Source organism: Kryptolebias marmoratus, linkage group LG10 (assembly GCF_001649575.2).
Source record: "Kryptolebias marmoratus isolate JLee-2015 linkage group LG10, ASM164957v2, whole genome shotgun sequence".
NCBI lineage: Eukaryota > Metazoa > Chordata > Actinopteri > Cyprinodontiformes > Rivulidae > Kryptolebias > Kryptolebias marmoratus.
In genome coordinates this window covers 12,632,946-12,643,935 of record NC_051439.1, presented here as the reverse complement: position 1 = coordinate 12,643,935, position 10,990 = coordinate 12,632,946, and the positions used below count along the sequence as shown (strand labels likewise).

Here is a 10,990-nt window from a genome sequence, read left to right as displayed (position 1 = left end):
CCCCCCCCCGCCATGTCACGCAGGGTGGACGAGTCAGAGCTTAGGGGGGGCCGGGCCTGCCGCAAAGATCCTCCTACTTCACCCAGGGAGGAGAAAAATACAGGAAATAAACCAACAGGGCAGGGTGAGCGCAATAAAAAAAAAGACATTAAAGCTGATTTTAAAAAGACAGAAGAGGAGAAAAGACTGAAGAAAGAGTCCGAGGGGGTGGGGGGGGGGGTTAGAAAATGCAAGTCAAAACAGAGCAAAGAAGAAAGGAAAAGGAGGTCATAAAAATGGCAAATACGCTGCTGTCAGTTCACAGCTGGAAACTGGCAGCAGCAGCCGATGAGACACCAGCCAGATGCAGGTCAGTCACGTGACCGGGCTCCTGTTTACATCCAGCGCATGCCCGCATTTCAGAACGGGCCCAGCGACATAACAGGGAAACGCCTTTAAACTGCACTGTTCGGGATAACCTCTTAATGTTTTATTTTATAGTTTGCAACGAGTACCTCTTCAATTTATTCCTCAGGCAAAAATCCCCCCAAAACATGTAATTATTTTTAATGTTGAAACTTTAAAAAAAAGAACAAATAACTTATTTGTTGCGTTAAAATAAGGTGACTGTTTCCAGACAATCTGTCCAAAATGATTAAAAATACTATTTTTATACGTTTAAGGCTGTTTGCAAAGATCTTTAAATCTCAGTTTCAATTCTTCAGGAAGCTCTGGAGCCCTAAAATTGTTAAGATGCGTTCAGGGTGGCGTACTAAGAAATACGATTAATTAATGAACTTAGCATTGAAAGCTTGGAACGGCTCCTCAGCTACAAAACAGAAGTCCGGATGCTTTGTTTTTCTTTGGTTTTTTAAAGACTTTTTGTAGTTTTTTGTGCTGTGGAAGGCAAAATCCCTTTCATGTCAGGAAATCTGCACTCCTCTTAAAGGAATGGTTCAAAAAAATGAAGTTAATTTGTGGCTAACGAGACGAATCCATCAGAAAGAAGACACAGCCTTTGGTAATGAAGGCTGTCGATCCATCCATCCATGCATTATTTTTGAAAATCTTTACTAAGAGCTGAATGTTGTCAGATTATACGACCAAGCTTCAAGACTACAGAGCAAAGCCGAACAGGAACAAAACATAATGGAGCTGCATCCCACCAAAACGTTTCTGCTGAAAGCTGCCAGGGCTAAACGAGATTATCACTGCGAGCTCCATCTGGCTGCTTTATCTGGCCCGCTGCAGGCTGCGCAGAGGCCGAGAGATCCCTAAAACAAGGACAAGAGAGGAGAACGGGATAGAGAGGAAACCCAAATTAAAAAGTGCGGGGGAAATACTGAAGGAAGGGGGGTAAGGGGGGGAGGGGGGCACTGGGTGTGTTTTCAAATTGAGGCTTTAGACTTTCGCTTGAGCTCAAGAGGAGGGATCTCTTTGCATAATTTATAAGCTTGAAGGGGGAAAAATAAAAAAGCCAGAGGAAATCAGAGTCTGTGGCCTACATTCATGTTGGAAACGCTCCCCACCCCCCTCACCCCCCCGATCCTTTTCTCCTCGGATCACAAGATGGAGCTGGCGAAACTCCTCCAACGCAGACGGGAAGACGCTGGTTTCTCTGATCGCCCTGGCTTATTATCTGTCCACCATTCTAGGCTTCTCAAAGGCTTGATCCGACCTTTAGGGTGATTTGAACGACTGAGTACTTCAAGACAACCCCCCCCCCCCCCGATCTCAGATCTGTCTCTGAGGGGGAAAAGCACTTATTACACAATAACATCCAGCCTGCTGCAGACAGGCTAAGCCTCACAGCAGCCAGGATTAGGAAGAAAACAAGTTGCTCTTTGTAGACGAGTGCTGCCACCCGTTCTGTGGGATTAAAAGAAGCTGCTCCTCGCTTCCAGTCTCGTCTACAACTGGGCGTAGGAAAAACATCCAAGATCTGTGCAGGAACGGGATGGTTTTAGCTGCCGACGAGCCCCAACGTCCTGCTCTGTGGCTCACAGTGAACTCCCACCGTGTGTGTGTGTTTTTGTCTGGGAGGCTCAGATTATTCGTCTGATTTGGTGTCCAGATTAGGGGCAGGTCTGGCCTTCGTGCTCATGGGAGAGGAGGCAGCTTAAATTGGAATACATTCCCAACAAAATGAGTGTCTGTCGGATATTTAAAGAGCTATATTAGGGGAGATAGGAGTCAGAGTTGTGCTTTCCGGCGTCATGGTTCCACATTTCGGTGTGCTAAATCTAAAAGAAAAGGTTTGCAACCTGGCCTCGTTTCTCGTCTCGGGCCCGTGTCTCCCACCTGTGCTGCTGACGCTGCTCGTTTTCCGGTGGCTCTTGAAGGTCGCGCTCAGCATTTGCGGGCTGTTCTTTTTTTGTTTTTATTTTAAGTCAGGAAAGAAACTGCTGACATTTGTTTGATCAGCAGATGATCAGTCAGTCTGTCGGCGGGGGCCGGGATTACAAGCAAATCAAATCCAGAGCTGAGGAGCAAATGGGGTCAATCCTCTGTATGATCCAGCCACCATCTGGGAGCCCGTCCTGCTTATTGGGCTGCTTTGTGCTTTTACACCATCAATTAATCCAACCTGAGCTCCGAAGGGTTCATTCAAGTGCTGAGTTTCAACCCAAACGGGTAAAAAGTTTCACATTTAAGATGGACAGCAAAATCCAGCGAATCAACTCAAACATGTCGTTTCAACTGAGAAGCACGGTGGTGGAAGGCTGATGATTTGGGCTCGTTTTGCAGCCACAGGATCCCTAAGTCGAACATTATCTTCTCCGTATAGTAAAAGAAAACTGATCATTTATTAATAATTTGGCCAGACTTGGTTGGTGTCGAGGTGATCACAGAGAGTTGTCATCTCACTGTGAAGAGCTGCAGCAGGACTTTAAGAAATAAACGAACAAAACTCAGTAAATTAATGAATTTTCTGTGAAGAGTGATGAACCAAAAAAGCCTTGTCGAAAAGGCTGATACAGTCAGACGGTCGAAGAACGACAGCCTGATTCCTCGTCAAGCTGGTTGTGGGCCCAAACGCAGACGGGACACTTGTTCCGACAACATTCCCTGGACTTCCTGGAGCGAGTAGAGAGGGCAGAGGAAGAGTTAGACCGACTCGAATGTGAGAGGAGCAAATAAATCAGCCGGCACTTTTACTCCCAGGTGAGGAGAAGAATGACCTGTCATTTCTGACATTTCTGATGTTACGCCTGATCCGAAGACAGAGGCTGGAGATTCATGTCAATTTATTACTGTCCAAATCTGTCAGCGGAGTAAAGAGTGAGTTTAACTCAGGAGCATCAAATAGAAACCATGACTGTAAGCCTCTGCTGAGAACGGCTGACCTACATTCAGTCTGAGTGGGAAACTGAGAAAATCCGGGGAGCTGGATTCCTCCTCGCATCGTCACACGACTTCCCCGATCAACCTTCCCTTCTCGCCCTGCCAGGGTCACATCATCGCTTCTCGATAGCTGGACGATGTGAGCGCAGAGGCAAAGCTCGAACAGCAGCTGCAGAGAGCCGCTGTGGGCCACACACACACACACACACACACACACGGGCAGCAGCCAAGCCGAGACGATGACGACAACGATCCCACTCGAAAAAAACTGGGTCAGCGCCTGTGCTTGATGCAGTCGTTTTTGCTCAGCTGCATTGGGAATGTATTACAAGACCGTGAAATCCACACACACCGAAACTGAAGAACCTTAGAGGGAGCCCGTGTCTTCAAGCATGAAAATGACACAACGTGCGTGGACCTTTGGTGGCAGGAACGTCGCACAAAATTAACAAAACTATACATAAAAAAGACATCGAAACGATGGCGGTAAATGGGATTTTGGTGAACTCTTTGGAGCTCTACAGCTCAGACAGACTTCACAGCAGAAACATCATTCAAAGTTTAAAAAACTCACAGGAAGCTGGACTTTGTGTGTCTGAACTGGTATTTTGAAACCTTTTAGGATTGTTTTTAAAATCCCAGTTTAAGTTTTCCATATTTTCCCCTCAGAATGACAGTTGATGATGTCGCTCTAACTTCTGAATCATCTAAAAGTTTCACACTTTCAAAGCCTTTTTTCGTCCGAGTATAGATTCTACATCAAAACAAAGACACTTTTGACTCCTTTCACCCGGTGTGTCTCTCTCTGCTGTAGGACTTGTGTTTTTCTCTCAGTTCCCACCCAAAGCTTCCACACATTCAGTTTTATTTCAGCGCAAAATATTCTCGTCAAAACCAGAAAGTGAGGGGTGTTTTTATCAATCATATCTTCTGTAGACACCTAAAAAACCCACATCTGTGACCATCAGAGTCATCCGCTGCTCGTGGATCAAGAACATTTAACATCTGGCTTACAGCTTTCACACGGTCATCGCTTTTTTGAGGCTTATTTTTGACTCTGCCTCTCTTTAACTTACCCTCTGGGGTCTAAAATAAGTCACCTATGTGCATAAAATAAAACCGATCTCTTATTGTCTCGAGAGAAAATGTTAGTTGTCTTCATTAAAATGTATTATAAGCTAGCTAATGAGTTTTAAGCAGATGTTTGTACAAAAAAAAAGAAATCAACGAGTCCTTTTAGTCCTCAGATTGATTGCAGGAATATAAAACCCTGAATATCTTTCTCTTTGAAAGGAACTAAAGAGACAAACTTTTCCAGAAAAACGGTCTCTTCAGCCAATAGTAGTGGCAACACTGGAGCTTTCAGCGTTTCACTTTGGTAAAATATGCAGAAACCATAAACTGCATGCTTAAAACATGAGTGAATATTTACATTCCTGCTCTGTTTGACACTGAAGGACAAACCTTAGGAGTCTGAACGTCCAAATATGTGACTGTTTGACAGAGAATCACTTGTGTTTATCTTCCAGACATTGAATTCATAAAAATAAAAGAAAAGGGGGGAAATCCTTGACTCGAGGATGAACCTAAACTCAGACAGTTTAGATTTTAGATCTGGAAAAGTCAGCAGAAAAGGTACAAAAAGGCCAACTTCTCTTCCTTTCCTAAAGCGCTTGTGAGACTCTGAGGCGGCGTTAAAATGTCCGCATTTCTACTTTTGGATCCTGATTAGGAGTTTAAAAAATAAAAAACCCTAATGAGGAGGGAGAGAAGGAAGCAGAACGAGCAGATCCAGATCCAGGACTCACGTTTGCAGGAACGGCGTGAGCTAACGGGCGAGGAAGAAGCAGACGTTCGCTGTGGCGCCAGAACAAACGATACAACAGGTCGACCTTTAATACCTGGGTTTCCCCTGCCCTAAAATCCACTTTTATGACAGCACAGAAGTGGAGCGAAGGGCCACAACCACGGTGAATCGTCTAATCTACACGTCAACGAGGCAAAACGATGATGTGTGCGATCCAGCGAACAGCGAAAGAGCTCAGCTGATGCGAAAACGACCTACTTCTCTAAAAGGCACCGTGAAAATCCAGGAGCTCTGAGGCGTGTGTGTGTGTGATGCAGACACACACACGCCTCAGAGCTCCTGGATTTTCACGGTTTAATCTCAAGCTTTAATCTCTTCACTCCTCGTCACTCCTCGTGTTTCCTGGACCAAACAGGAACTCTGCTCTGGTCTCTCCGGCCTGAACACACGGAGCACACACAGCGATCTGAACAGCTGAACACACTGCACAGATAACACACTGCACGTGCACGGAAACATCCACGTGCTCGTAGCGACATTTACGCCTGCTCCACACCCTTACTGCAACATGTCCTTGTTTATTTTGTCGCCTTTTTTCCCCTCACGCCTCGTGATTTCCTCTTTGTTTTCCACTTTCCAGTCAGAGCACCTCGCTCCTCCAGTGCTCATATCGACACAAGACTCAATCTTGTGTCCGTGCGTCACACGTGCACGCAAAGAATCACAGAAAGAATCAAGAGAGATGAAACTGCGAATGATTGCTCCTAAAACTGAGGGGAAGGGTTTAGGCGTCAAGCAAAGCTCCTCGTAGTTTGATTCAGGGCACAGATGGAGGCCTGACGTCAGCGGGCTGCGAGGCCTTCCCCATCCTGTCTGAACACACACACACACATGTGCTCACATGTGTGCACAGTCTGCAGGGACAACCAGAACGCCTCAGTGACTCTCACTTTTATAAGTCAGGATTGCTTTTCCCTTTCACCCACCCATCCACCCTCATTTCCCCCCTCTTTCATTCCTTTTGTGCCTCTAATCCCTTTTTCACATCTCTACTTCCTTTTAGGCGCTCAATCGGCCCGTTTAATGTTCTCATGGTGCCATCTGCAGGACACCGGCTGTTTCTACAACAAGCATGGCCGACTCCAGCTGCAGTTTAGCATCAAGTTAAAAAACAGGACATTGTGTGCACCCTGCAGTAACAACAGACGGTTTGACATCACATCAACAAACGTAAACTGTGTTTGTTCAGTTTTATATCATCTAACTATATAGAAATATCATCAGCTGTGTTTAGTAACGTGAGGGACTTCCTGCACTAATGCTGAAAGTGCTTAGCCAGCAGATATGAGGTTGTATTGGATGTAATGCGCACATCTGGAGGAGCACCGATCATCTGAAGCAACAGATGCTCCGAGCCAGATGTTTGACCCCCCCCCCCGCATAGAAGGTCTTACTTCATAAAGGAGCACAATCCGTGACCACATTCTGCACATATTACAGCACGAATCGGAGAGTCTGGGTGTTAAAGCTGCTCCGCCTGATTCCGATTGGAGCCTGAACTGTTGGGCAGCTACGTCCGATCCTGGGAAAAACACTTCTTTATTTTTTTTTTACAACACCAGTTCCTCCTGTACATTTCCTGGTGCTCTTTTTTTATCCTGTAAAGCACGTTTTTTCCCCCCTTCTCTGGAAGTGAAGGGAGCTTGTTTACTGAAAGCCAGAAATCTCCTCCATGTGCCACCGTGCTATTCTAAACAGTTTATGTCTGAAAAGGCTTTTTTTTTTCTTCTCCTCTCTCTCTTTAAACACTTCCTCCCACAGACCACATCTTTGCTGCCTGTATCCTGACACTTTGGGAACCTGTGCAACCTAAAAGGCAACACGGCACACGTTTGATTGGCCTTTCGTAGAGTATTATAACAGACTGAGAACGCTTTTTACCTCTGCCTGCCTCGCTGTGAGCTCATCGAACAACTATCCAGACAAGGATGAACAAAAAAAAAAAAGGAAACAATGAGTTTTTGGACGTTTCAGTCTTTTAGATCTGGTCGTGTTTGACGCCATCAGGGATTGATGTTATACGATGAGGAGGGCCAGGCTCGTCCGTCAGACACAGCGGCGTCTTCAGAAGGCTCCTCACGCCGCCGAGTCATGTTCAGTTACGCCAGAGAGGGAATCGTGGATGAATTACACCCAAACAAGGAGACAAAAGGTGAGAGAGGGAGGCTCGGAGACGGAAGGAGAAAAAGGGGGAAGGTTTCTATTTATACCTGACTGTTTCTGTTAGCAGGGGCAGCCAGGAAGGAGGAAGGTTTCGTTTCTTCTGTCAGCTTGGCTGCACTTGTGGGAAATGGCCCATCACTTACTGATTTACTAACACACACACACACAAACACACAAACAGACACCTGCATATCCATCTACCACATCTTTACGCTCAAACGTCCCATGCAGAACTGCACATTTTTCCTCTCCACAGCGGGGAAAAACGCACCCTTCACCTCCATTCCGAAATGTCTTATCTAGATATCTATAAATAAAACCTGCAGTGAGTCATTGTGCATTTTTTGTTGACGAAATTGGAAGGAAGTGTCCATAAAAGGCCTCAAACTGACTCCCTGCTGCAGCCGAATACTTGCAGGGTGAGCTGTTCCAGTGGAGAAACCTTCGACTAAAACGAAATTAAAAATAAAAAAAAAGGTCTCTCTTTAAATAAAACAATGCAGAAACGCACACCTAAACGCCTCCGCTTGTCTCAGATATGTCTAACGTGGCGTTAGGTTCAGGGAAGAGTCTTTCTCACCCATTGGTGACCCCTCACAGTCAGACATGGCTGCAGGCGGACAGAGGAGGACCAGGACGGGGGGTCTTCCGATTTGTCCTCTCAGAGCCCGAGTCCCTTCAGCTGTTCGGTCTTTGCTGTGCTGCTTGGCCTCTCTGTGCAGCTAATTTCCTTCGCTTTCTGCTCCGACTGTCCCCCTCCGCTCCCAGCCTCCCCGAACCCTCTGACCAGTGGCCAGAAGACGCGTCAGTCAAGCCTTCGCCCGCCGCGCTATTGGACACTAAATCTGTAACCGGCGGCCCTGCCTTAGAGTGCTGTTGCTTGCATACACGAGGGGCCCCGTTTGGATACGGTTTCAGTGTGTTTCCTGTGTCAATAAATAACTCACCATCAACACAACAGTCAAGCTTTCTGACAAGAACCAGTTTGATCAATACTTAGAGGACAAAACACGAACAAGGTCGAACTCTGTGCTTCAGGAACCTGCTGGCCCAAACCCGCACCGGCCTGGAGGAGTTCGGCCTTCTCTGGCAGCAGTACTTGGCCTTTCCTGTTGGAGGCTGTAGCGTCTCGCTGAGCCGCAGTGGCCTGGATACCAAACGAATTCCACCGTCAGATGACTCCGTGCTCGGGACTGCAACTGGGATGATCGAGCGGGTGTTTCTCGTGGTTCGACGCGTCCGAACGGTTAGGAAAGGACTCCAACATCACAGGTGGCTTCCACACCTGTATCTAAATCCTTTTATAAACGACAACACAAAGGAAAGTGCTTGCAAGGCGATTGAAAATGCTCTTGAGCGCACAAAAGTCCACCCCACACCCTTCCCCTTGAACGTGCCGAACATTGTGCAGCTCTGATTAATCTCGCCCCCCAAACTTTGCACAATCCTGGTCTGAATTCCTTCTCCCTCAGCTGAACCCTTTGTTAGCTGGCGGCGAGGATTATCACGAGGGGAGAGGGTTTGGGCATGTGACTGAGCGGGGGTCAGACGCTCCGACTTGTCCAGCAAAACCGGAGTCGGGGAGGTGAGGATTTAATGGCAGGGGAGCGGGGTTTTATCTCGTGATCCTGGAGGAACACGCGGGGTGGGGTGGGGCGGCGGAGATGTTGGAGGGCTTCCTGCTCTGTTATCTTTCCCGTCAGTAAGCCCTCCACCCTCCGAGCCCGCGAGCACTTCAGCCCTTCACACCAGGGTCCCGTTTCCACGTTTGACCCGCAGCTCTTGTTTGGAGAGGAGCTCGAAGGCTCTCCGGGCAAACACGACCTTCACCCCTCTCGACCCCCCCGTGAGCTCCGGCAAACAGAAACCGATTTGTGCCCTTTTGATCATCTTCAATAAGTTTACATGAATAGACTTATTCTTCCCACTTTAACTCTCACTGTCTCACTGTTTTAATGACACCGCTGCAGCCGACCCATAAAGGTTTCACCCCCAGTTTTCTCATTAAAATGAACTTTCTCCCCATCAGTCGGCTCCTAATGCAGCTCTTGGCTTCTTTTCAGTTCCCTCTGAGTCACCGGCATGGCCTCCATGAGCTGAAATCTAAACAGCGTGGGGCTAAAGGTCAACAGAGAGACATTTCAGAATCCTCAATTGGGTCTAATCTAATCTAGTCTGACATCTCCGGATTACTCGGCAGTGTTTGCACACGAGCAGCCCCGCAGAAAGGGAAGGTACTTCAGTCATTATTGTGAAGTTTGTCAATAAAACGCTTCAATTCGATGAATTTATTATTGAAGTTGAATGTTTTACTTCTTTTGTTCACATTAAAAAGATAACAATGTGAGTTTAAGTCTTACATTTAGTGTGTTGGTGACAAAAAAATGTTGTAGCATAAATGAATGGTTTGGATTTGTCATTTAAAAAAAATGATATAATCATAAATTGCAAGTTTAACGCCCTGATTTCTAAATGCAGCTGCTTCAGTACAGAGCTATGTTGTTATTCTTATTTAGATAAGAAGGAATTATGATTTTTATGGATAAAACAGATTAAAAAAGCATTTTAACTTTATCTTTTTAACTTTGATTGTTGTGTAAAGTACATGTTAGCATGTCTAAAGTGATTAGTTCTTATTATACGATCGATACAGTCTATTTTTTAGACTTTTGCCTAAACTGAGCTCTTTTATATTTGGGTTAACTTGGTGTGTTCCAGTTCACTGGAGATGTTTATTTAGACATAAACGTAATGTAGCTTTTGTTTATTAATATAAAGTAAGGTTCATAATTAATAATAGTCACATAAAAGAAGGCAAGAAATCAACGAATTTGAGAGACTTCTTGTCCGTTTATGTTCAAATATCATAAAATATTTTTAAAAGTTGTAATTTCCTATAAGTAATAGTTTTAAAATAGGTTAAATCATGGAGTTGGACCTGTTTTTTTTTATTTGCGAGCATTTATCCAAATAAAGNGGGGGGGGGTAAATGAAAAGGCGTTCAGCCTGTTTTAATGGTCCCTGTTAATCATCCTCCAATTGCCTCAGTAGCCGTGTCTGCAGGTACTAATGAACTCCTGACAGTGTTGGATCTAACAGCCTCTGAATGAATCCACTAACGCTTTTACGACTCTGTGGGAAAAGCCCTAATTGAGGACTTGTGGCGAAGAGCTACACTTCGCAGCTTTTTTTTTTTTTTTTACAGGTTTTAACAACCGGCGGAAGCCCGACCTGCACCGAAGAGGGAACCTGCCAGATCCTTTATTTACAGGTGATTGGGTACGTTTTTAATTTAAATCAGCCTATTAGTGAGAAACAAAAGCTTCAGGTCATGTTGCCACTTAAACATTTCACCCAGGATGGTGAAATCATAGCAGGTCAGCCGCCAACTACTGCTGGAGCTGCAAGGAAAACAAGGATTTACCAAATTAAAAGCCCTAACTAATAATATCTGAGCCTCAGGCCGTGGCTTGGCGAGTGGGAGGGGTCCATCTATGGAGTATTTTTGGAGGAGGATTAACTGCAGAGAGGAAGTCTTCCTCTGGCTGGGGGCAGCAGCAGCTCTTCCCCCGCTGAGAAACAGCCGAGGTGTGACAGAGGGGATTCCAGAGCAGGCAGACACTTTTTTTTTTTTTT

General features: G+C 45.8%; 1 protein-coding gene across 6 annotated transcripts in view; it reads right to left on the bottom strand.

The window, feature by feature from the left end:
- The window catches only part of eml1 (EMAP like 1), a 32,444-nt gene extending 24,356 nt beyond the window's left edge, over positions 1 to 8,088 (bottom strand). For all 6 annotated transcript variants that reach the window (XM_017416988.3, XM_037977904.1, XM_037977905.1 and 3 more), the window contains exon 1: positions 7,935 to 8,088. In XM_017416988.3, the coding sequence (XP_017272477.1) occupies positions 7,935 to 7,962 (28 nt within the window). In that variant the 5' untranslated portion in view covers positions 7,963 to 8,088. The remainder of the gene's footprint in view (positions 1 to 7,934) is intronic.
- Between the last annotated feature and the right edge of the window lie 2,902 nt (positions 8,089 to 10,990).